The sequence below is a fragment of the Crocuta crocuta genome, unplaced genomic scaffold, assembly GCF_008692635.1.
Source record: "Crocuta crocuta isolate KB4526 unplaced genomic scaffold, BGI_CrCroc_1.0 scaffold172, whole genome shotgun sequence".
Taxonomy (NCBI): Eukaryota; Metazoa; Chordata; class Mammalia; order Carnivora; family Hyaenidae; genus Crocuta; species Crocuta crocuta.
In genome coordinates this window covers 7,010,193-7,035,970 of record NW_027528872.1, presented here as the reverse complement: position 1 = coordinate 7,035,970, position 25,778 = coordinate 7,010,193, and the positions used below count along the sequence as shown (strand labels likewise).

The following is a 25,778-nucleotide window of genomic DNA, read 5'->3' as shown; positions in this document are numbered from 1 at the left end:
GTGAGCCTGGTCAGGTGCCCAACATTCACTCCCCCTGCCTATGGGTCGGAAGGGAAATGGGCGTCATCTGGCTTCACCCCGAAGCGACTTCAAGATGACAAATACTGTACTTATTTATTAAGAACGCAATAATGAATCCTCCATACTTCCACAGGGCTTTTTTTTTTTTTTTAAGTTTATTTATTATGAGAGAGAGAGAGAGTGCAAGCAGGGAAGGGGCAGGGAGAGAGAGCCACAGGGCTCTATTCAAACTTGTAGAGCAGTCACCATTGCATCCAGGTCTCCCCTATCCCACTGTCCGAGAGTCCGAGTCCAAGCCGTCTTCTCCTGGGCTTCAACTCCGAGCTGTCTGTGTTTCCCTTAGTAACTCTGCATCGGAGCCTGGAGGGGATCCTTGGCCTCAGACTTTTCAGTCTAATAGGGCTAACCCTCATCGCCTCAACTCCAGACAACGCAAGGTACTACAGGGATTGCAGGGAAGGAGGTGGGAGGGGCAGGGTTAAGAAAGGATTTCCTTTGTCAGCTGCTGAATGGAGCCTTGCCAGAAGACTGGGTGTGTGACTGCAGAAGGACATGGTGGGTGGAGGGATGAGCAGAGGTCAAGCACCCAGCAGGGAAGGCTGAGGAAGCTGAGGTTATGTTTCATGGAGTAAAAGAAACCCAGAAACCCTTCCTGTACTTCCTACCTTCTTTATGTCACGGACTCCTTCCCACAGCACCGGGACAACCAGATCCTGTAATTCAATAAGTAAAGTGAACCTAGACAGGCTGCACACTTCCAAGGTCGGAGGGCTAGTAAGTGATGAGCTCTGGATGTGAACCTCAGCGATCTTACTCCAGAGCCCTCCTGTCCAGCCTTATAACACACCGCCTGCCAAGGTTAGCCACTAATTCTCTCTGCTGGCTGGTGAGGAAAGTAGGAAATCAGACTGAAAGGGAGATCGTGAATCTTCTATCCTATTAAACCACCTGCATCCTCCAAGCATTCGTGTGCACAGTTGTAGGAGCGTTTCCCAAACTGGCGTGTCATGGAACACTGCTCAGGAAGACCCTGATATTTCTACTACGGTGAAACAAGTTCGGGAAAGGCTGCATGTTGTATTCTCTCCCTCACCCAACCCGGGTTCATCACGGTGCAAACGGGCAGGGAAAGGAATCCTGCACCCTGGTTAACCCTGGACTCGGCCAACGTCTTGCTCACCACATCCCAGCAGGGGTGCAGCGCAGCGAGGGGTGTGGCGTCTGCTTCCAGCCCGGCGTCGGTGATCCTTCTGCATCCGAGAGCCACGTTCCCACCTACCGCGTGGCCTCTGGACAAGTTCAAGCTCCACTTTTCTGAATTGCAGAAAAGAAAAAAAGGTACGGTGTCTTGCCTTGCAGGGTGTCAAGAGGACTCAGTGAATGGAACGAGGGTTTCTTTCCTTCTCCCCGACGCGGGGCAGTGTACCGGTGGGTTTGGGTTTCGGGGGACGCGGGGGGGACAGCCCCTTCTCCAGATTTCCGCGGCGCGGCTCCCGGGCCGAGTGACGCGGCGGCGGCGGGAACTCCTCACAGGGTCAGGGCGCGNCACCCACGCGCAGGTGAGCGCTCGCTGGGACGCGGGGACTGGGCACTGCGCCGGGGGTGGGGGGCGGGGCGGAGGAGGGTCCCCGGAGACTGCGGGACCCCCGTGCCCGGGCCGTGCCTCCGGGACTCGCCCGGTCCCTGCGGCACCTTGCCCGGGACACCGCCTTCCTCTCTCCTGCCGCGCTCTACGGGCTGCTTCCAGCACCCTGAACACGGAAACTGGGTGAAGAGGCTTCTCCCAGAAAGTTGTCACCTTCTCCGTCGCAAAGGAGTTCATGCAAGGAACGAACCCCCCACCCGCCCTCTTTAGTTTGGGTTGAAGAGCCCGGCTCGGTCAGGTTGTTTCCATCTTTAACTGTAAAGAGCGTCTGTACCACCGTCTCCTCGCATCCGTCTTTGCTCTTCTGCCGGGTCGGTGTGTGGCCGTTTCGGCAAGGAGACGGCTTTCGTTAGGGGTCGTGACCTACGGAGGCACTCCTTTCGTGAACCTCTCCCGAGGGCTGGGCTACGTGTGCGCTGCTGGAGTGACAGCCTTGGGCAGGGAAGGTGCAGCCCTGTCCTCTCCCGGGGGACCGGTAATTTAGAAATTACAACTCTCCCTGGTAAATGCCACCGAGACAGGGGCAGCCCGGAGGCGGGCGGTAGCTAGGTCACCTGAGCCAGGGGACGCCTAGGGTCAGGAATGACTGGCTGTCGGGGAAAGTCACATCTAGTTTGTTGTTGGTTGTTTTTTAAACTTTTTTTTTTTTTTAATATTTATTTCTGAGAAGGAGAGGGGCAGAGATGGAGAGAGGGGCAGAGGATCTGAAATGGGCTCTGCGCTGACAGCAGAAGTCAGATGCTTAACCCCTTAACGACTGAGCCACCAGGCGCCCTATTTTTAAACTTTTTTAACTTAAAAAAAAAAATTGCAATAGGACCTGCATACAGAGAAGCGCACAATTGTAAGTTTCCGTAAGTTTACGGCTTACCCGGTTTTCACACAGTGAATTTCCTATGCAACCTGCATCCAGAATAAATAAAATACCACTAGCGCTCCAGAAGCCTTCCATGTCCATTTCCAATTGCTACTTTCACCTAAGGGTAACTATTATCCTGGCTTCTCACATCATAAAATAGTTTTACTTGGCTTTGAACTTTTGACAAATGGACAGTGTGTGGAGGTGTGGCCATGTTGCACTTAGCAGTAATTCACTCTCAACTGACGTATAATTTTGCACTGTACAGAGAGAGCACAATTTGTTTCTACTTTCTACTGGATACTTGGATTGACAGACATGGGTTGTTTCCTGTTTTTCCTGTTTGGGTTTGGGTTTTTTGTTTTTGTTGTTGTTGTTGTTTTAAATAGTGCCATGAGGCATACTCGTGCTTGTCTTTTGGTGAACATAAAGAAGCAGTTCTGATGCGAAGGTTCCTAAGTGGAATCTCTGGGTGCGTTCAGCTATAGCATAGTTTTGTGGCAAATGGTTTTCCCAAGCAGTTGTACGAATTTGCGCTCCCATCAGCAGTGTGAGTTCCTGTTCCTCTACACCTTTGCCAATATGCATTATGGTCCCTCTTTTTCATCATGGCCATTCTGCTCAGTGCCTGGGCTGTGGTGTTGCACTGAGGTGTTAATTTGCATTCCTCTTAAAACTAATGAATCTGCATCTTTTCACGTGTCTGTTGGGCATGTGGATAATAGCCTTTTTGCAAAGTGTTCAATTCTTCTGCCCATTTTTTTCAGTAGCTTGCCTCTTTTTCTTACTAGTTTGTAAGACTTCTTAAATATTCTGCTTATGAAACATTTATTGCATGTGTATTTTTAAAATGTCTTTCTCTCTCTCAGGAGATTGCCTTTTCACTCTCTTAACGATGTCTTTTTTTTTTTAATGGGTCGGAAGACTTAAAAAAATTTTTTTTAATGTTTTATTTATTTCTGAGAAAGAGACAGCATGAGCGGGGGAGGGTCAGAGAGAGAGGGAGACACAGGATCTGGAACAGGCTCCAGGATCTGAGGTAGCTGTCAGCACAGAGCCCGACACTGGGCTCGAACCCACGAACCGTGAGATCATGACCTGAGCCAAAGTCGGAGGCTTAACCGAGAGCCACCCAGGCACCCCTTAACGATATCTTTTGATGAACAGAAGTTCAGTTTAATGTTGCCCAGGGTACCTTTTTTTTTTTTTTCTGGATGGTTGAATTATTTATGGCCAGTTGAAAAACTCTTTATTTACCCCAACGGGTGATGGGTAGGCAAAATGAGTGAAGGCGGTCAGAAGGTACAAACTCCAGTTATAAAATAAATAAATCCTGGGGATGTAAATTTACACCATAGCAACTAGAGTAAAAAGCCGTATTGTGTATTTGAAGGTTGCTAGGAGAGTGGATTTATTCTCGTTACAAGAAAAAAAAATGTGTAATTACGTAGTGATGGATTTTAGCTAGATTTATTGTGGTGACCATTTCATAATATATACACATATTGAGTCACCATGTTGTGCACCTGAGACTATTATGTTATATGTCAATTATGTCTCAATTTTATTTTTTTATTAAAAATTTTTTTAAACATTTATTCATTTTGAGAGACAGAGACAGAGCGCTAGCAGGGGAGGCGCAGAGAGAGACAGAGAGACAGAATCCGAAGCAGGCTCCGGGCTCTGAGCTGGCTGCACAGAGCCCAACATGGGGCTCGAACCCATGAACCATGAGATCATGACCTGAGCCGAAGTCAGACACTCAACCAACTGAGCCACCCAGGCACCCTATTTTTATTATTTTTTTAATGTTTATTTTTGAGAGACAGAGAGTGTGTGGAGAAGGGGCAGAGAGCACAAGAGACAGAGGATCCAAAGCGGGCTCTGCATGATAGCACAGAGCCCAATGCAGGGCTCTAACTCACGAATCATGAGATCATGACCTGAGCCAAAGTCGGATGCTTAACCTACTGAGCCACCCAGGTGCCCCTATCACAATTTTAAATAATCAGAAGATAAAGTCAGAAAGAATGTCCTATATTCTCCTCTAAAAGTTTTATTGTTGGGGCGCCTGGGTGGCTCAGTTGGTTAAGCGTCTGACTTAGGCTCAGGTCATGATCTCACAGGTGGTGAGTTCAAGCAGCATGTTGGGCTCTGTGCTGACAGCTCGGAGCCCGGAGCCTGTTTCAGATTCTGTGTCTCTCTCTCTCTCTCTCTCTCTGCCCTTCCCCGCTTGCTCTCTGTGTCTCTCAAAAATAAATACACATTAATAGATAAATAAGTAAAAGTTTTATTGTTATTCTAATGTCTATCTACTTGAAATTAAGGTTTTTTATGGTGTGAAATAGGGTCAAATTTATTTTTTTCCACAAGGCTATCGAAATTGACACAGCACCGTCTGTTAAAAAGACAGTTTTCTCCACTGCATGGCGGTGTCAGCCTTGCCATAACTCAGGAGACCCCAGAAATGTGGGTCTGTTTCCAGACACCCTGTTCTTCCATCATCTGTCTGTCCTTGGGTACCATTAGCATGCTGCCTTAGTTGTTGCTTTACAGTGTCCATTCTGGTGGTGGAAGCTCTCAGCATTGCTCTTCTTTAAGATCTTAGGTATTTTTTTATTTGACTACACCTCCCAAGGCCTTTTAAAAAATATATAGAAAGTAGTCATTTTGTAAGTTCTGTAGAGTCCTAATGTAAAAGGGTATATAATTGGCATAATTTGTAAACTGTATCCATCTACCAGTTTACTGCTGACACAATCTATATTACATTCAGTGCCTGCATATTTACATCAGATCTACAGCAAAGTAAATACAAAATAAATTCATGTCATTTTAGTTAAAATGAGCTTTAGTACCTATATGATATAGTTTCAAAACAAAGAGAATTTTTTAAAACTAAGAAACTGATGTTCTCCAAAGACTGATTTGCTACTTTTTGCAAAATACATTATTAATTATGTTTCCCAATCAGGTTTGATCAGGAAGATATATTCCCATATAGCCAAACTTCAGCTAAAGTTTTAGACTCGAATAACCAGTTAGAATATTTTTGACTTATAATTAAATTTTTAAAAACAGGTGCTTTTATACACACACACACACACACACATATATATATATATATATACCTTTTTGGCATTTTGAAAGCCTTCCAAATTTACAAAATATAGTGCTGAAAGCATATGGGCCTTGCTATATATTCTGTAAACATGATTTGTTTTAAAACAGGTCAGGAGCCCCTAGGTGGCTCAGTTGGTTGAGTGTCTGACTTCGGCTCAGGTCATGATCTCATGGTTTTTGAGTTCGAGCCCCGCATCTCTCGTGCTCTGTGCTGACAGCTTGGAGCCTGGAGACTGCTTCGGATTCTGTGTCTCCCTCTCTCTCTGCCCCTCTCCCTTTTTCTCTCCCCCTCTCTCCAAAATAAATAAACATTAAAAAAACAAAAAAGCAAAAAACCCCCCAAAAACCACAGGTCATAAGGCTTAAGTTAATCAACCAGAATTGTATGACTGTTTTTTGCCTGCTAGAGTTCCATCGTATTTTTTTTTTTTTAATGTGTATTTATTTTTGAGAGAGAGAGACAGAGTGTGAGCAGGGGAGGGACCAAGAGAGGGAGATACAGAATCTGAAGCAGGCCCCAGGCTCTGAGCTGTCAGCACAGAGCCCAACGTGGGGCTTGAACTCTGGAATGGTGAGATCATGACCTGAGCTGAAGTTGGACGCTTAACTGACTGAGCCACCCAGGCGCACCTAGAGTTCCATCTTAAATTTGACTTTATAGCAAAATCAGTAGTTTGGAATTTATTTCACAAATTCAAACCCAAGATTGTCTGGCCTACCTTTAATCATTTCACTGCTTATAAGTAACGATATACACTGAGACTAGTATTTCCTTCTGTCAAGATTTCCTGGGCAGCTCTTCAAAAGTACAAATTCTTGGGCCCCGTTCCTGAAATTCTGAATAAGATTTTCCAAGAGTACCATACTTTTTAAAAGCTCTCTAGGTGATAATGATATGCAGCTTGGTTTGAGAACCACCGATGTTAACTCGCTAGACCAATCTTTGTAGGTGCATCAGGATCCGAGGGTACTTGTTTAAGAATCAGTGTCCCAAGTTGTACACCCAGGGATTTCATTCAGTAGATTTGGGATGAGGCACAGGAACTGGCATTTTAAACTGTCATTGCTGTTAGTCCTTGTGTTTGTTTTCTGGGCTGGATAACAAATGACTGCAAGTTCAGCATTTTAAGCCAACACCTATTTATTATCTCATAGTTTCTGTGGGTCAAGGGCCCGGGCCAGGCCTGGCTGATGGTCCTGCTGGGGCCTCACCAGGCTCCCCTCTGGGTATTAGCTAGAGCTGCAAGAGCCACCAGGGATTGAAATGGGGAAAGATCCACTACCAAGCTCCCTCAGCTTGTTCTTTATTGGCAGAATTCATCTCCTTGCAGTTCTGAGATTGAGGTCTGCCTTCTTGCTGGCTCTCAGCTGGAGATCACTTCTCTTTTGCAGGTTACTTGTAGGGATCACTCAGCTTCTAGAGGCTGCCTGCAATTTCTTGACATTGGCCTCACGACATGGCTGGTAAATTCTTCAAAGTCAGAATGGGAGTCTCTCTCCAGTCTGCTGAGTTAGGACTTAAACACACATCGCTATTCACATATATGCTACATTCACATTTACATATCTTTTTAATATCCTTTTTTAAAGAACTCTTTACACCCTGTGTGGGGCTCAAACTCATGACCTCAAGAGTAAGAGTCGCATACTCTACCAGCTGAGCCAGCCAGGCGCCTCACATGTACACATCTTATATAGTAAATATACATAGCATGTATATACACTTACAAATGCATATACAGAAGTACACATCATATATAAAGTAACTACTATATAAACCACTCTTAGAAACACAATATTATGTCTGTCAAGCTGTTAGCAATTTAATTGAGCACTTTATTGTTGTTTTGTTTCCTTTTAGAGAGACAGCGTGCAAGTAGGGGGGGAGGAGAGGGAGAGAATCTTACTCAGTCTCCATGTTTAGTGCAGAGAGTGATGTGGGCTCAATGTAGAGCTTGAAATGGAGCTCAACTGTGTGTGTGTGTGTGTGTGTGTGTGTGTGTGTGTGTTTAAGTGAGCACGTGACCTGAGCTGAAATCAAGAGTTGGATGCTCATCCGACTGAGTCTCCCAGGTGGCCCATTAAATTGAGCACTTTTAAGTGGCAGTGTCCTGAAAGTCCTAACAAATCCTGTCCGACAAGTGTTTTGGCAAATGTTTGAAAAGCAAACCTAGCCTTTGAAACCAGCATTCTTAAAGTCAAAATCAAGGGAAGTGTAATGATAATTTATTCACCAAAGAAGTGAAAAGCTCTTTCAAACAATTTAAACCTTCAAACAGACCCGTCTTTAGCACTCAGATTCAGTGCTTCCTCCATTCACCGGCCTGGCATACAATCAAGGATAGTGCAGTAGCTTCCTGCTGCTTCTGTAACAAATCACCAAGAACTTAGTGGCTTAATACAACACACATTTATTACCTTACAGCGGTGGCAATCGGAAGGCTAAAGTGGACTGACAAGGCTATGTTCTTCGGGATGCTCTTGAGAAAAACCCATGCACTTGCCTTTTCCAGCTCCTAAAGGCTGCCTTCGTTCCCTGCCCGTGGCCGCGCGTCACACCAACTTCTGCTTCTGTTGTCACTTCTCTTCTAACCCCACCCCTCCCGCCTTCCTTTTATAAGGACCCTTGTGATTACATTGAGTTCTCTAGGGTAATCCAGGATACTCTTCACATCTCAAGATCCTTTTACCCCCAATATTTATTTATTTATTTATTTATTTTGAGGGAGAGAGAGAGAGAGCAAGGGAGGGGCAGAGAGAGGGAATCCCAAGTAGGCTCCGCACCATCAGCACAGAGCCCAACACCCGGCTCTACCTCACCAACTGTGAGATCATGATTGGAGCCAAAATCAAGAGTCAGATGCTTAACTGACTGGGCCACCCAGGCGACCGTCAAGATCCTTAATCTAATCTGCAAAGTCTATTTCTGCCATGCAAGGTAGCATATTCACTGGTTCTAAGGATTAGGATATGGACATCTTTCAGGGACTATTATTATCCTGTCCACCACAGAAAGTGATTCCAACCTAACAGAAATGTAAGATACATATCCTAATCGTATGTTTTCCTATGTTTCAGTACATTTCCTATATTAACAGATATTGGAGACCCAATAGGATATTGGATAATACTTAATACACTCTGTATTTTGTACAGTGAAACTTCACAATATTTTCCACACATTCTACATAGAACATTGCAAAAACGTTCTAAAAAACACTAAAGCGGGGGTGCCTGGGTGGCTCAGTTGGTTGAGTGTCCAACTCTTGACTTTGGCTCATGTCATGATCTCATGGTTTGTGAGTTCGAGCCCTGCATCAGGCTCTGTGCTGACAGCATGGAGACTGCTTGAGATTCCCTCCCTCCCTCCTCCTTCCCTCTTCATTTCCCCCTTGCTCACACACACTCTTAACTTTAAGTTAAATAAACTTAAAAAATAAAAATAAAAAGCACTAAAGGTGTCATACTGTTGCTTTTTAAAAAGAAGTTTTCACTAATTTTTTAAATCAAGACTTTGTAATTACCTACAAAGTGGGTATTTAGGTGTGTATCGTTTTATGAAGTTTTTAAAAAGCACAAGGAAAAGTGGCTACACGTAAGACCACACAAGTCCCTGAATAGACAGAGCTAGTGATCAGACCCTCCATTTGGAGATTTGGGTTCGTTATATTCTCATCTGTTTGACAACAAGTTCTTCTGTATCTCAATATATATTACTAGTACTAAATCTTGTAAAGATTAAAGCATATTTAAGTGTGATAGCCCCACAATTTCAGCTGCACAAGAACTGAAAGAGAACAAGGAAGGTGTAATAGAGGGTTAGATTCCAGGAAGTCCACAGTGTATAAGGTTAATGGAACTTGTCTGCCATCTTGCTGAATTCTCCTATGTCAAAGATGCTGCTATTTCCTGTGTTTAAACTTTTCCATAACATTAGTCAAAGGGCTTATACCAACCCACTTACAGTGACATGTGCTGTTGGGCAATTGGATTTCTTAACCAAGCAGTGAAAGGAGGCAATTACCAAAAATCAGCATGAATTGCCAAAAGGGCAAGTCATGCCATAAAATGAGAAACTGAAACTTTTACATTTACATCTGTTTAAGATTAAAGTATGATGTTAATTTCTTTTTTTTTCTGAGATTCTAGAAATTTATTTTCACTTTTATTTTTTTGCATTTTTTTTTTACAAATAGTTTGTCAAATTAGTTTCCACATAACACCCAGTGCTCATCCCCACAAGTGTCCTCCTCCATGCCCATCCCCCCCTCCCCCCCACATCCATCAGTCCTCAGTTTTTGTCAGCATTCAAGAGTCTCTCATGGTTTGCTCTCTCCCTTTCCCCCACCATTTCCCCCCTTCTTCTCCCCCTTGTTCCTCAGTTAAGTTCCTCCTAATCCTCCTATACGTGCAAACATATGATATTTGTCCTTCTCTGCCTGACTTATTTTGCTCAGCATAACACCCTCAAGGTCCATCCATGTTGCTACACATGGCCAGATTTCATTCTTTCTCATTGCCATGTAGTATTCCATGGTATAGATAANTCTGGTGTGGGAATCAGAGTGATGCTGGCTTCATAAAATGAGTCCGGGAGTTTTCCTTCGATTTCTATTTTTTGGAATAGCTTGAGAAGAATTGGGATTAATTGTGTTTTAAATGTCTGGTAGAATTCCCCAGGGAAGCCAAGTATGATGTTAATTTCTAACCTTTGAGCTATCATTAAAAATATCAAATGATTCTTTAGTTTATAAGTATATCAAAGACACAAAATGAATTTTAATATAATTAATAATATATAATTTATATTGTAATTATATATGTAATTATAATATAATTAATAAATATATTAATTTAAAATATAATTAATAATTATAATTTTAATATAAAACCCCAGACACATTATTTCTACTACTGGGGAGAGAAAGGACATCTTGATTGGTTGAAATGAAGATGTTGAGGGACAGCAACCCCAGACCTGGACAAGGATTCCAAACTCAGTAGTTATCAGGCAGTAGCTCAACTTCAGTGCACCACTCGGGCTGTCTGAAATCCAAAGAATACGAGGTAGAAAAAGAGCCACATATACATGTCCGAGTTCACCTTTTTGTGTCCCCTTGGCTAGCTTAGCAGCCAGCTGCTGGTCTCTTTCCATATGTCTCTGGTTTCTGTGCCCGTTCTACTTCTTTCTGCCCCCTTGCTGCAGGGGTTTAAGATCTCTCTCTCTCTCTCTCTCTCTGTTTTGTACTTTCATACAGTTTCCTGAATCATCAGTATGTTGTCTGATAGTCACTGGGTTGGCATAAAAGTGTTCCACATTTAGCAAGAACAGAGCAGCATCCTCAATAGCGAATTTCAATTTCAAATCTTTCAATTTGGAAACTTCTAACAGTGTGTTTCATAGAACAAGCTGTTTCTGGAGTTCCCAGGGGTCTGCTTTGACCTCTGCAGATAGGCTGGAGTGAGAAAACAAGCCTCTGCCCACTGCTCCAGCTCTAAAGCCCCGTTCTCCACCAGCCCTCCATGTGCAGAAGTGTCACCGGAACACTGTGGCTCCATCTCAGGTGAGGGAGGGCTTCATTCCACACAGTGTCCTCCCAAACAGAGCCTCCACCATCATGGGCATCCTGGTCGTTGTGGTGGGAAGGAAACAAAGCAAACTGCCCATTGAAGAGCTTCTAAGTCTTTGCATTTCCATTTAGGTTTAGAAGTAATTTGACAATCCCCTCGGCCCCCGCTCCCCAAATTCCAGAATTTGGATAACACTGATCTTAAGATTAGTTTGGGGAAAATTGATTACAATATTCAGTCTTCGAAACTGTGAACATCACGTATCCCTCTGATATCTAGATTATTTTAAATACATGCTAACCCACACTATTTTCTGAACATGATATGCCATGAACCATTAGCACTTTATGTAACATATCTCATGTGGTCTTCTAAAGCTGAGCAGTTCTAGTTTTATTTTCATTTCACAGATGGAGAAGCTGAAGCTTAGCAAGATTAAGTAGCTTGCCAAAGGCCACAGTTAACAAGAGGCAAGCATCCAGGCATTCTACCTGCAGAATCTGTAGACTTCACTGCCAGGTGACACTACCTTACTAAGGGAGGTAAGCTATGTGACACTAGCTCAGGGAGAGGGGAAGGAAGGGAGGAAGCAGGGGAGAGAGGGATGCATGGGTGTTCGAATGGGTAGGTGGATGGAAGGAGTCTTTCAAGGGAAGGGAGGAAAAAATCTCCCAAGGTTTCTTGCATGTGCCCTCTCTCTGCCGTTCAGCATCTGCCTACCTGGATAATAATTCGTTGTCCAAAGAGCAACTGTCCTTTTGCCCATCTCAGCATTGACACGGGAAGTTCTTGTTTGTAAGACCTACTTCTTCTATTTTGAATGTTAGCCTTGCTGGTTAGAGTATTCTTGGCTGCAGATTTTTCCCACTCAGCTCTCTGAATGTATCGTGCCTTCTGGCTTGCAGAGTTTGTGCTGAAAAATCTGCTCCTAGCCTATGGGTTTTCCCTTATAAGTAACCATCTTCTTTTGTCTTACTGCTTTTAAGATGTTTCCTTATTATTATATTTTGCTAGTTTAATTATAACATGTCTTGGTGTGGATATCCTTCTGTTAGTTTTGTTGGGGATTCTCTGTGCCTCCTGGGTCTGCATATGTTTCCTTCCCCAGATTAGGGAAGTTGTCAGCCCGTTTCTTCAAATATATTTTCTGCTTCCTTTTCTCTCTCTTCTCCCTCTGAGATCCCTATAATATGAATGTTATTATGTTTGATGAAGTCACTGAGATCCGTAAGTCTATTCTTGTTTTGCATAATCCTTTTTTCTCTCTTTTGTTTGGCTTGATTACTTTTACTACTTTGTCTTCTAGGTCACTAATTTGTTTTTATGCTTCTTCCATCCTGCTGTTCATTGCTTCTTCCATCCTGCTGTTCATTGCATCAAGCCTGTTTTTAATCTCATTTATAGCACTTTTTAAAATCTCTGATTCTTTTTTAACTCTTATCTCTATGATAAGGGTCTCCTTGAAGTTTTTCATTTTTTCCTCAAGTCTACTGAGCATTCTTATGAGCATGACTTTAAATTCTCCATCAAACAGGTTACTTATCCCTCTTTTTCTTAGATTTCTGGCTCTGGCCTTATTTTGTTCTTTCATTTGGGATAAATTCCTCCATCTTCATATTTTATCTAAGTCTCTGCCTTCTTCTCTGGGTGAGAAAAGCAGGTTATGTCTGCGGCTCCTGAAAGCAATGGCCTTATGAAGAAGAGGTCATGGAGTGCCCAGGGCCTGGGGCTTTAGGGACGGTCTCAGGTGTGTGCTACATGCACTGTGCTGCTGTGTTTTGGCTGCTATTATCCTTCAGGCCAGTTGTCTGCAGCTCTCCTTGCCTGCAGTGGCCAGTGTTCAGTCCCTGACCTGAACGTGGCAAGTTGTAACTAGGTGTGCTCTGGTCTGCTTGTTAAATGAGACCTGATAGGGGCGCCTGGGTGGCTTAGTCGGTTAAGCGTCCGACTTTCGCTTAGGTCATGATCTCGCGGTTCGTGGGTTCGGGCCCCGCGTCGGGCTCTGTGCTGACTGCCAGCTCAGAGCCTGGAGCCTGTTTCAGTCTGTGACTCCCTCTCTCCGACCCTCCCCTGCTCACGCTGTCTCTCTCTCCCCTAGAAATAAATAAAACATTAAAAAACAAAAAATAAAGATAAATGAGACCTGATACTCCTTCTAATAGAGCCGAAGCCCGGCAGAACTCTCTGGTCAGGAAATGTGGTGTGGGCAGAGGTTTGTGCTGGTCTTCCGGAGGAGGGGTCCTCTGCTTCCTGTGCTGGGACTGAGACACGCTTGCAGAGAGGGGCAGCCCCACCAGAGAGCAGGGGAGAGCGGGAGATCAGGGATGAGATAAGCAGGTTAGGCAGCCAGTGTCCCTCTGGGCTGCCTCCCCTAGTGGTTTCATGTTTGTGCTTAGGTACAGGGGGGAGGGAAACGGTGCAGGCTGGCTCCTTTGTTCCAGGAACGCTCTCTACGTGAACTGCCTTCCAGGAGAAGAGCAATAATTTCTCCTGAGAGCCCCAGGTCCTCTTCAGAGCGTGGTTCCCTATTGCTCTCCTGCTTACCACCCTGCTGGGAGTAGGGTAGCGCGCCCTCCGGCTCCCTCCCAGCCAGGCCCTCCAACCTTCACAGCTCCAGCCTCTAAGCCCCTCTGATTGCAAAATCTCATGAAATTCAGCTGTCTTGCTTCCCTAGCCAATGGCTTTGGGGGAAACGTTCTCCTTGCCCCCTTGTGCGCATCTCCTAGTGCTGCTCTCTCTCACACACTTCTCACTTCTCAGCACCTGTGGTCCCCTCCCTTCTGCAGCAGCCAGGATCACCCCCCCGCCCTCCTCCCCTCGACCAAACCACATCTCCACGCTTCCTATTCTTCACTGTGGCCTCTTCTCCTCCTTTAGTTGTGGAGTTTGCTCTGCCAGTCTTCAGGTTGATTTCTGGGGTATTTAGGACGACTTGAGAGTGATCTAGCTATGCTCCTGCGAGTCCTGGGTCCTCCTACTCCAAGGCCATCTCCCCCCCGACCCCTGACACAGGAAATCCTTCCCCATGGCTTGTTGCCAGCCACTCTTCCCCACATTCCAGGGCAGTTCCTCAACTGGTCAATGCTGCGCTCCTACTCTGTAAGTCTCGCCACATCACATAGACCTGGGTTCTTCTGGAAGTCAGCTCCAATGACAGTGGTGGATAAGGGATAGGGGTGAGGGCTAGAGAGATTGAGCCTCTGTTGGGCATTAGGAGAGAACATCTAAGGCCTACACACTGGGACTAGGAGTAAGGGAAGTACAGTGTTTGTGATCCTCTCTCTCTGTCTCTTATAGGATGGCTGTTCCATAAGGTCAAGACTGAGTCCCCTCCCTTCTCCCACTTTACCAATGCCTGGACTCATGGGGTTAGTTTTGAGCCCGATACCATGGCATCATCAACCTCCTTCTCAGCTCCTCGCTCCCGATCCAAGAAGCCTCTGGGCAAGATAGCTGGTGAGTGGAAACAGACTCCTAATTCCGCTCTGGTTCACAGCTATGAGTGTAGTCATAAGTATTCTAGTAGGCAAGGTGGATGGGCTGCCTAGCCCAAACGCAGCAGGAAATGCTGGGGAGGCTGAAGATGGAGAGGCCCTTCCTTGATCTCGGAGCCCAGATGCTTTGTGGTGAGTAAGGAGAGGCACGCATCATAGAACCTTCAGTCCTTTGGGCTCACAGCTTTTCCATGCATGCTCAGTGCATTTCCTAACCTGGAAACCATTGTGCTGAGCACCTAGCATTGTGTTTCTTGTTGTCTAAGTCTTTCAGAACCATTCAGAGGAAGGAGCCAGGCAGAGTGAGAAAACACATTAATCTCCAGAACATTAAACTTTCTGTCCCTTTCAAAAGCTGGAGAGGCACCTATGTGGCTCAGTTGGCTGAGCGTCTAACTTCGGCTCAGGTCATGATCTCGCAGTTTGTGCATTCAAGCCCCCCATTGGGCTCTGGGCTGATAGCTCAGAGCTTGGAGCCTGCTTCAGATTCTGTGTCTCCTTCTTTCTCTGCTCCTTCCCTGCTCACACTGTCTCTCAGAAATAAATAAATATTTAAAAACAATTTTTTAAAAAGCTGGTATCATTATGGAATACTTACAATATACCAGACACTGCCTTATCTCAGTTAATCTTCAACAACAATTAAAATGAATCCATTTTACAGATGAGGAGTGCTCGCTTTGGCAGCATGTATACCATTTTACAGATGAGGAAATGGACACAGACTGACTTGCTTAGGTTCATATAGAAAGCAAGCTGTAAGTCCACAATCAAATCTATGCCTGGCTCTGACGTGTGGGCTGTGAATCACTAGCCTCTGTGCTCTTCAAGAGCTGTGAGCAGCAATCCTCCGCCATGCTTTTGTTTTACCACTTAGCAACCATCTGGGATTTCTCAGGGCCAAACAGATGCCAGTCCCAGCCCTCTTTCTGTCCTATAACAGGTTGCCCACCTTAATCTAAATCAACCTCCCCTCAGTGCAGAAAGTGGGTTTGGGAGCGACTGATTCTTACCAGTTTACCACAGCTCTACTTACAAACTAGCAAGCAGATGGTTGGCTAGTGAGCGCTAGTGGGAAGTTCTGGGTAGCGTAAGCTGAGAGTACCAGAAACTGAAGGGCCTGGAATAGGGCACAGCCTTCTTTCCTAATCAGGCTGGTGAATTAGCCAGAGTTCTTTCCTTTCCCTTTTTTTAGTTTCATCTTGTTATACAAAAGGTTTTTTTTTTTTTTAAATTTAGTTATTGACGTATAATTGACATACATTATGTTAGCTTCAAGTGTACAACATAATGATTCAGTATTTGTATATATTGTGAAATGATCACCGGAAGTCTAGTTAACATCTGTTACCATTCATAATTGTAGAACTTTTTTTTCTCGTGATGAGAACTTGTAAGGTTTCCTCTCAGCAACTTTCAAATCTAGAATGCAGTATTATTCACTATAGTCCGTATGTTGTACATTACATTCTCATGACTCATAAAAGGGCCAGAGTTTTTATGACTTCCCAAACCTTTAAAGATAACGGGACCTTTAAGGCCAGTCCTGAAGGATGTACAGAACAGCAGAGCAGTAGGTCTCTGAGAGTCAGGTGGCATGTTGGCCGGGGCAGGGCGGTGGGCTGGACCTGACACATGTGGGGTCCTCTGTCCAGGGCAGCCCGTGAGAATCCCATGCCTGAGCCGTGTTTCTCTGCCCACAGACTGGTTCAGGCAGACCCTGTCGAAGAGGCCCAAGAGGATGCTGGAATCCTCGGAAAGCCCCTCCAGTGATGTCTCACCGCCGAGCTCCCAGGAGGACACCCGGCACCTGGGCCTCAGCTCAGCCTCGTCTCCCACCCCCCCACCGACACACGTGGGCGCCAGCAGCAGCAGCAGCAGTGGCAGTGGCGGCCGCTGGAGCAAGGACTATGATGTGTGTGTGTGCCACAGCGAGGAGGATCTGGCAGTCGCCCAGGAGCTGGTCTCCTACCTGGAAGGCAGCGCCTCCAGCCTGCGCTGCTTCCTGCAGCTCCGGGACGCGACGCCAGGCGGCGCCATCGTGTCGGAGCTGTGCCAGGCACTGAGTAGCAGTCACTGCCGTGTGTTGCTCATCACGCCGGGCTTCCTGCGGGACCCGTGGTGCAGGTACCAGATGCTGCAGGCCCTGACTGAGGCTCCTGGGGCGGAGGGCCGCACCATCCCCTTGATGTCGGGCCTCACCAGAGCCGCCTACCCTGCTGAGCTCCGATTCATGTACTTCGTGGACGGCCGGGGCCCGGACGGTGGCTTTCGCCAAGTCAAGGAAGCTGTCATGCGTTGTAAGCTATTAGGGGTAAGGGAGAATGGGATGGTGGCTCAGCCGCAGCATCTGCTCCGCTTTGGCTTTTAGGAGACAGCCACCATAACCCAGTAGCTCAAGATGCAGGTTCTGGAAAAGCGTGGCAGTTATTTGGCCCCTCTGTACTTGGGTTTCCCCACTGGGATACTGAGGACAGTATACCTAAATGAGTATATACACTAAACAAGTGTTCAGGCTATGGGCTGGCACATGTAAAGTACTCCTAAGAGGCAGGGCCTAACCTATCAAGTCTTCAATAAATAGCCATTATCATTATAGGTGTTAATAGTATTAGGTATTAATAGTTTCTCTCTCTTAAATCAGGTTGGAGATGTCCCCTGAGACCCGGGAAAATGCCAGGAGGGATAGTGGTGCAAAATACTAGGAAAGAATTGTGTATCTGGGGGTGGGGGACTTTCCATTACAGTGGGTTTGGAAGTAAAGTAGATAAAAAGGTAGAAGAGCCAAAGAGGCAGGGCCCACTGCCGGAAACAGATGCTGGGGTTTGGGAAGGGTGACAAGCCCTGTCATTCTGTTTGGTCCCTTTCAGATCTGCAGACCATCAGCTGACACTTTTTCTATCACCATGGGACCCAGAAAGTTGGAGCAAAGCTGGAAATCGAGTTAGAGAGCCCAGGGCCTCGGATTCTGGCAGCTGCGACGGGGCGTAAGAACCAGTCGGTAGCACTTTGTATGTGATCCTGGGCTCAGACTGCCCATCAGGCGCCCATTGCTGTGGGCTCCCCAGGAAGGCCATGGGGTAGCTGGGGACTCCCCCACGAAGGCCATGGGTAGCTGGGGACTTCCCCCAAGGAAGGCATGAGGAAACTGGGGACTCCCCAGGAAGGCCATGGGGAGGACAGACAGTGTAGGCGGTGGGAGGTGCTGATACCAAGATGATCACCAGTGTTTTGCCTTGTGCCCAACTGGACACATGAAGCCTGGCACAGGCCTACATCTTGCCCTGGAACCGAGCACCGGTACAGAGACGGCCTCCCCCTGAAGAGGTCATCTACCTGATTCATGAGCTCAAAGCCTAGACCGCATGCTTCAGCGGGGATGGCGTCCCCATTTGCCTGGCATCAGGAGAAAGCAACAGGTACCGAGTCCTTCACACTCACACTACCGCCCTTCTCTTTCCCAGGGACGCTGTTCACTTCAGAAAACTACATGAAAGATGCGTTCAGCACTGTACTGTATTTTTATTGCACACATGTCATTAAGACACACACAGGAGCCATTCTGAATAGACAGGAGGTGGCGGGGAGCAGGTGGTGGGAGCAAGGAAAAGCTCAGATCCTACACCTGGGTCAGGAGCCCACCCACCGAGGCTTCGACTCCTGGGGGCCTCATCAAAGGTCGGACCAGAACCCACGTTTTTTTTACAAGCTGCTTTACGTCTGCACTGGAGACAGAGAGATGAGCTGTTTTCTTGTGGCAGATGACTCTGGGCTGTAGGACAGGGTTTCATTCACCTGTTCTCAAGGAGTCTGGTGTTGAACCGAAATGAATTTCTAATATATTCCCCTGATGCATGCTTTTGTGCCTCTTCCCTCGCTTCCCCCTACCATGTCCCTTCCCTTTACTGGAAAAAATTCACATATATACATATATATACACGCACACACACATACATACACACACACATATACATGTATATATATGAGATATAATTAATATATTATCATTAGTTTCAGGTGTAAAATGATTTGCCATTTGTATATATTGTGAAAAAATTTCTATTTTCATTATGCACTATTTTATTACATGCAAAAAGACTGAAGAATATAATGTACACTCGTGTACCTTCTACTCAGCTTAAGCAGCTAAACCTTACAATCCCTATGGTGCTCCCTTTGTGCCTTTAATTACATTCTCCTCTCTTCTCCCGGCAGACGTGATCACCCTTCTGAATTGTGAATTTATCATTGTTAGCTTTTCACTTATACATCCGCGAGAACATATTTGCTTTTCCATGGTTTTGTACTGTATTTATGATATTATAATGTCCATATTCTACATATTCTTTTTTTTTTTTTAATGTTTTATTTATTTCTAGGAGAGAGAGAGAGACAGCGTGAGCAGGGGAGGGTCAGAGAGAGAGGGAGTCACAGACTGAAACAGGCTCCAGGCTCTGAGCTGGCAGTCAGCACAGAGCCCGACACGGGGCCCGAACCCACGAACCACGAGATCATGACCTAAGCGAAAGTCGGACGCTTAACCGACTAAGCCACCCAGGCGTCCCAACATATTCTTTTTTTTAACCACATGGTAAGATTTATCCATGCGGATGCATGTAATACCAGGAACTCACTATGGCTCTCTTATGTAAATATACCACTAGTCACATGTTCCTTTACAAAGAGACATTTGGTTTGCCATTTGTTGCTAGTAAAAACAATGAGTTTATGAACATTTTTGTGCATGTTTCCATGAGCAAGATTTTCTAGGACTTAGCCTAGATGGGGAACAGCTGGGCAGTAAATACACATCTTCAGTCTGGGTAGAAAATGCCAAATTTTCTGCCAAACTGGTTGTGTCAATGTGTGTTCCCACCATTGGTGTGTTAAGATTTCCCACTTTTTCATGTTCTTACTAACACTTGGGATTATCAGATTGGAAAATATTAGTTGATCCGGTGGGTGAAAACTGGTATCCTTTTTTTCTTTTTAGCCTTGTGTGTGTGTGTGTGTGTGTGTGTGTGTGTGTGAGAAACTCTATGTCATAAACCGAAGAGAAAAATTTGACGAATACCCATATACCCATCATCTGGCTTCAACAATTACCAGCTCAGAGCTAAGCTCCTATCAACAATCACCCTACTCATCCCTCCCCCTCAGATCCCTGTGAAGCAAATCCCAGGCATTATTTTATTCCTACATATTAAACTATGTATGTTTTTAGAAGTTTTTAAAAAAATGTATCTTTTAAAGATGAGAACATTTCATTTTTTAATATAAAAACTTTTACCTATTACTTCATAGTCTGTGTTTTTGTATCTTATTTAGGAACCCCTTCCCTATTCCTTTATTTTCTTCTGGAGCTCTTTCACAATTTAGGTCTTTAATCCACCAGGATGCTTTGTTTGTGTTTTTGTTGGCGTGCTCTTGGCTTATAAATCAAAGGTCCAATTTCTTCTTCCCATTTGAATGGCCCCTCTTTACAGACTAGAGTCCATCCTTTCCTCCCGCTGACTGTGATGTCACTGCTGCCATTATATTGTCATATGTGGGGGTGTCCTCTGTGTTTGTGAATCCCTGCATCAGTGACACACTGGCTCACTTACTATGGCTTTTAAGGAAGTCATGGGACACCTGGGTGACTCAGTCAGTTAAGCATCTGACTTCAGCTCAAGTCGTGATATCACGGTTCGTGAGTTCGAGCCCCATGTTGGGCTTTGCACTGGCAGTACGGAGCCTGCTTTGGATTCTCTGTCTCTCTCTGCCCCTCCCCCACTCACGTTCGCTCTCTCAAAAATAAAATAAATAAACAATTAAATAAAAGTCTTGATGTCTATTAGTATTTTTACTGGGCTTATACTGAGTTGAGAGATTAATTTGAGAAGAATTGATTTTTCTTATGTTCAATTTTTCTCTCCATAAAAATGGTATGTCTCCATTATTGAGATCTTTAAATGTATTTCAATAAAATTTTATAATCTTTTCTATTTTGGTCAGTCACTTTTACTAGATTTATTCCTTCATATTTTACTTTATTCCTTTATTTTACTAGATTTAATACTTCATATTTTCTATTGCCATTATAAATGGTATTTTTATATTTTTTATCTACTACCGATAGAAAGGATTACATTTTGCATATTGATCTAATATTAAGCAACCTGCTGAACTACTTATAAGACCATAGATTTTGCTGGGTTTCTATAAAGACAATCATATAATTTGCAAAACAAAAACACTTTAGTTCCTTGTCTTTCTGTGCTGCCTAGGACAACCAGCAAAGTTTTGAATGTGACAACAGCAGCCACCTTTGTCTCATTTATGCTTTTATTTTTGTTTTTAAATGTTTATTTGTTTTTAAGAGAGCATGAGCAGGGGAAGGGGCAGAGAGAGAGGGAGACAGAGAATCCAAAGCGGGCTCTGCCGTGAGCACAGTGCCCAACACAGCGCTCGAACTCCCGAACTGTTGAGATCATGACCCAAGCGGAAGTTGGACGCTTAAGCAACTAAGTCACCCAGGTGCCCTTGTTTGTTCGTTTTTAAGTAGGCTCCATGCCCAACATGGGGCTTGAACTTATGAGCCTGAGGTCAAGAGTCGCATGCTCAACTAACTGAGCCAGCCAGGTGCCCCTAACATTAGACTTTCTAATGTTAAGCCAGCCTTACATTTCCCGGGTAAACTCAATTTGGCCATGATGAATACATTACCTTTGTTATAAATCACAGGATTCAGACTGCTAACATTTTCTTTAGAGTTTTATATCTGTTCCTATGTAGAACAGGCCCATAATTGTCTTTTCTTGTAGTATGCCTCTCTGGTTGTGTTACCAAGGTTACACCAGCTTTATAAAATAGTTGGGGAGTAGATGAAATGGGTGAAGGGGATTAAGAGGTACAATTTGCCAGTTATAAAATAAAAGAGACAAAGGGATATAATGTAAAGCATAGGGAATACAGTCGATAATATTGCTAACAACTTTGCAGGGTGACAGATGGTAACTAGACTTACAATGGTGACCATTTTGTAATGTATATAAATATCAAGTCACTTTGTTGCATACCTGAAACTAATACGATAGTGTATGTCAATCATTCTTCATTTAAAAAATAGCTGGGGGGTGGTCCCTTTTTTTTTAAGCTTGGAATTTGTTGTTCCTTGAATGTTGAGTAAACTCTGCCAATCCATTGGGCCCTAGTATTTTCTTTTTAAAAACATTTTTAATGTTTATTTTTGAGAGAAAAAGTGTGAGTGGGGGAGGGGCAGAGCAAGAGGGAGACACAGAATCTGAAGAAGGCTCTGAGCTGTCAGCACAAAGCCTGATGCGGGGCTCAAACCCACAAACCGTGAGATCATGACCTGAGCTGAAGTCCGACGCTCAACTGACTGAACCACCCAGGGGCACCGACTGAATCACCCGGGTGCCCCCAGGCCTAGCTTTTTTTATGGGAAGATTTAAAACTACAATTTCAATGTCTTAAAGAGTTACAGATCTATTTAGATTTTCCATTTCTTCTGGAGTCAATTTAGCATAAACAGTCAACGAAAAACACAAAACCAGCCTGAATAAGTTTTCAATTTCAATTTCCTGGATCACGTAGACAGAACAAACCTGAGTTCTAAACCTGCATGAAGACTGGCCTGTGGTTATGAATATTCAGGGGATTTTTTTTTCTTCCCCTCACATCCAGATGTTGAGGCAGATAAATGTAAGTATCTTGTCCCCTTTAAAGGGATAGCTTTTGTTTAGTTTTTAATAGCTGACCCTTTCACCATGCTCTCTTCCAATCCCTCACCATGCACAAGCCTCCTTGTGCTTTAAACATCACATTGAAAGCCCGAGGCTCCAGATTTCCAGAAATGAGCAATCACTCTTAGAACTTAAGCTTCAATGTCCACTTGTCATTTTATAGATTCATGTTCCCACAGTTTTCATTGCTGAAAATTTTATTAAGACAGCAGCAATGTAACCAAGTGGATGTTTTAAATTTTGCACCCAGAACAGTCAGGTGTCTTTAGCTGATCTGTTTTTAGGATATCTTGTCTATCATAAGGCCTGAAATGGAAATGTTTAGTCTTTAAAATAAAAACAAGATTTGGGAGGCTTTGAGCTTTCTCAACAAGACTGAAGGACTGATGCTTATAGACAGACAAGGGCTTTCCAGTAAAAGCCTTCTAATATAGCAGTGAAACTTTCTGCGATGGTACAAACAATCCACATCTCTGCTGGCCAATGTGATTACCAGTAGCCATAAGAGGCTATCAGGCACTTGAAAAACGGCAGTATGACCAAGGAAGTGAATTTTTAATTTATTTAATTCTAATTAATTTAAATGTAAATATCTACATATGGCTAGTGGCTATTAGGTGGGACAGTGCAATGCCTTCTAATGTTTCCAAACAAGAGGAACTAAAAAATCATCAACAGACCAATGCTTCTGTGCCAAGCAAAGACTTGTGTGCTACCATAAAGGTCTGCGGCACTCCGCTGTCTGGTTCTGATAGATCCTTCGGTGGTTGAGGCTTCCTAGTTCATTCTTTCCTTCAGCCAGGACTTCCTAGGAGTGGAATTTTGACCTTAATGGATATTTAAATAAAAGTTACATTGGTGTTGATGAATTTGCTTCTAGTGAATAAATCTCTCTAAAACTTCATTTTATATCTCTTCTTTGCTTGCTATATTCCAGCCACAAGAGCCAATTTTGTTTCCAAAACAATGTCAAGCTCATTGCTGCTTTAGGGTCTTCAGCGTCTGACATCTCTGCCTGAATTACACTTTCCCTGGTCTCTTTACCTGGCTGGTTCCTTTTCATCATTCCAGTCTCCGCGAATTGTCACCTCCTAAGAAGCCACCTGTGATCACCTTATCTCCTCCCTATTCCCAGGCTCTATCACATTGTCCTCTTTCATTCTATAAATAACAGTCATTATCTAAAGTTATATTTGTTTACTTCATTCGAATGTGAATTCTATGAGAGTAGAGATCTCCCCTGTCTTGTCCAAGATACACAGTGTCTGGCACATAGAAAATGGAAGCCTAGAGAGGGTTAAGTGACTTTCCCAAAGTTGCACAGCTGGTCAGTGCTGGAGCCAGATTCATGACTCCTGATTCAGGGCTCTTTTTGTTAAAACATAGTTACTCTGCTCAAAGAAGTGAGAAGGAGGAGAAAGTAGGGGAGACGGGTGTGTGGGGGGAGTATGAGGTGGGAAAGAGGGGAAAAAAGGGAAAGAAAGAGTACACATACCTAGAAATTTTCATAAGATCTGGGCCTTGGATTTTTGAACAGGTTTGCTATTGCCATTTACCCCCAAAGACATTTTGCTCTAATCTTGCACACAGTTTATGACTTCCTACTTTATATTCCCAAAAGGTGGGGGATGTTATCCAGGAAACTTGTGGACAAGCAGCATATGTTTTTGGCTGAAGATAACTATTCCAGATCCTAAGATGCCCTTACTAACTGTCTCTACTTCACAGAACAATAAGCCTTTCCTCCAACTCGTAATAGTATTTCTGGTAGAAATAATCCCAAATTAAACTGTCATTGACATACAGTATACTTCATTATTTACTAACTGAAAACTGCAAAAACTACCTCTACCATTAGTCTGAAAAAAACAAACAAACAAACAAAAAACCTCAAAAGTGACATTAGCAAAAATAGCACAATTTTTGGTGGACTAAATTTGACAAAATTCCTATCTGTCAAATTATCTAATCTGTCAAAAGGACTAGCCAGAAAAAATAGCCACAAAGGAAACTTACAAAGGGAGAAATAGATGGTTCAGTTGGTTAAGCATCCAACTTCCGCTCAGGTCTTGATCTCTCGGTCTGTGAGTTGGAGACCTGCAAGGGGCTCTGTGCTGATGGCTCAGAGCCTGGAGCCTACTTCAGATTCTGGGTCTCCCTCTCTCTGACCCTCCTCAGCTTGTGTGTGTGCACACTCTCTCAAAAGCAAATAAACATTAAAAATTTTTTTTAAAAAGGAAGAAATTATAAGGAAAAAACTTATGTTAAAAAAAAGCAAAGACACTGTGACAGATGATTTATATTCTAGATGCAAATCACATCTCTGGAATATTATAGCAGACTTATGGGTAAACGAGGTAATACAGCGGGGAGAAGTCCCCAGCCTGGTAGAAAAGCAGGTGATAGATATGCATTTCTGCCCTGTTCACTTACCTTTCTTTTCAGCACTGAACAAGAAAATTTCTGTGAAATGAAAATGGATGGAAAATGGGTGAACAATGGAAATGATTTAATGGCTCTCTTACAAAAAATCGAACAAGAAGATTGGCTCAACAGATCTGTTTCAGAAACATTCCTTCCACGCTAAGCAATGTTGGTATAATTCTTAATAAAAACGTCAGTATTCAACCCACGGTGTGTCAGGTGTCAAAGCATCCACAGAGTCCAAAGGGTGTTTTCCGAATCTGGCACCCAGGGCGGCGGGGGGTGCCGCCTCCATCATTAGGCGGCCTGGTTAGAGACTCGCTGCCTTCTTTTCTTTTCCTCAGCACCAGCCTCAACTCGGGCCTGCCGGCGCGAGGGAACAAAGAACAGTGACTTAAAAACACTCCTTGCGAACAGATCGCAGGAACCTGCGGCCCGAAGTTCCCTAGAGCTGGGACTACCGCCCGCTTCCCCGCGGAGCACTCCGGAAGTTGCAGTCGTCGCGCCCTCGCGGAGGAGAGAAGCGCGGCGGCCCGAGCGCCGAGAAGGGTGGGGCCGCGGCTGCGGTTTGCGCAGGCGCACGGCTCCGACCGGGAAGCATGGCGGACATAGGGACTCTACCCAGCAAGAGAAAGCGCGAACTGGACGCCGAGGAGGCGGAAGCTGCCAATACAGAGGAAAAGGAAGCGGGCGTTGAGAATGGTACCTCCGCTCCTGTGCGCTTACCGTTCTCCGGATTTAGAGTGAAAAAAGTGCTGCGGGAGTCCGCGCGGGACAAAATCATTTTTCTCCACGGGAAGGTACCATCCGGCAGCCCTGGGCGGGATGCGGGTTGGAGTGAGCCAATCATCGCCTTGGAGGCGGATTTTTTTTTTTTTTTTTAAACCTGAGCT

General features: G+C 44.6%; 2 protein-coding genes and 2 long non-coding RNA genes across 6 annotated transcripts in view; 2 read left to right on the top strand and 2 right to left on the bottom strand.

Annotated features, from left to right (window-relative positions):
* Positions 1-198: 198 nt before the first annotated feature.
* On the bottom strand, positions 199-1,536 carry LOC144225388 (uncharacterized). The gene is made up of 3 exons (XR_013333285.1): positions 1,202-1,536; positions 687-734; positions 199-381 (listed from the first exon to the last, which is right to left on the bottom strand). It is a non-coding gene; the product is annotated as an uncharacterized LOC144225388 (long non-coding RNA).
* On the top strand, positions 1,313-20,571 carry TIRAP (TIR domain containing adaptor protein). Of its 3 annotated transcripts, none has more exons than XM_077756569.1 (5): positions 1,313-1,359; positions 11,630-11,761; positions 14,517-14,675; positions 16,417-17,013; positions 17,584-20,571. In XM_077756569.1, exons 3-5 carry the CDS (start codon positions 14,609-14,611, stop codon positions 17,601-17,603), a joined length of 684 nt encoding a protein of 227 aa, XP_077612695.1. In that variant the 5' UTR covers positions 1,313-1,359; positions 11,630-11,761; positions 14,517-14,608; the 3' UTR covers positions 17,604-20,571. The 3 variants fall into 3 exon arrangements, with proteins under 3 accessions (XP_077612695.1, XP_077612693.1, XP_077612694.1); XM_077756567.1 differs by lacking the exon at positions 1,313-1,359 and adding an exon at positions 11,184-11,212 and having other exon boundaries at positions 16,417-17,027; XM_077756568.1 differs by lacking the exons at positions 1,313-1,359; positions 11,630-11,761; positions 14,517-14,675 and adding an exon at positions 14,802-14,845 and having other exon boundaries at positions 16,417-17,027.
* A 4,382-nt stretch (positions 20,572-24,953) lies between these two features.
* Positions 24,954-25,702, bottom strand: LOC144225387 (uncharacterized). The gene is made up of 2 exons (XR_013333284.1): positions 25,612-25,702; positions 24,954-25,248 (listed from the first exon to the last, which is right to left on the bottom strand). It is a non-coding gene; the product is annotated as an uncharacterized LOC144225387 (long non-coding RNA).
* Positions 25,296-25,778, top strand: part of DCPS (decapping enzyme, scavenger) — a 39,957-nt gene continuing 39,474 nt past the window's right edge. The window contains exon 1 of the mRNA XM_077756566.1: positions 25,296-25,685. Coding sequence (XP_077612692.1) covers positions 25,485-25,685 — 201 coding nt within the window. The 5' untranslated portion in view covers positions 25,296-25,484. The remainder of the gene's footprint in view (positions 25,686-25,778) is intronic.

Coding starts and splice junctions, on each gene's coding strand:
- TIRAP (XM_077756567.1), top strand. CDS start 14,609: ATGGCATCATCAACCTCCTTCTCAGCTCCTCGCTCCCGATCCAAGAAG. Junction 14,676..16,416: donor GCCTCTGGGCAAGATAGCTG/GTGAGTGGAAAC, acceptor CTCTGCCCACAG/ACTGGTTCAGGCAGACCCTG. Junction 17,028..17,583: donor TGCGTTGTAAGCTATTAGGG/GTAAGGGAGAAT, acceptor GGTCCCTTTCAG/ATCTGCAGACCATCAGCTGA.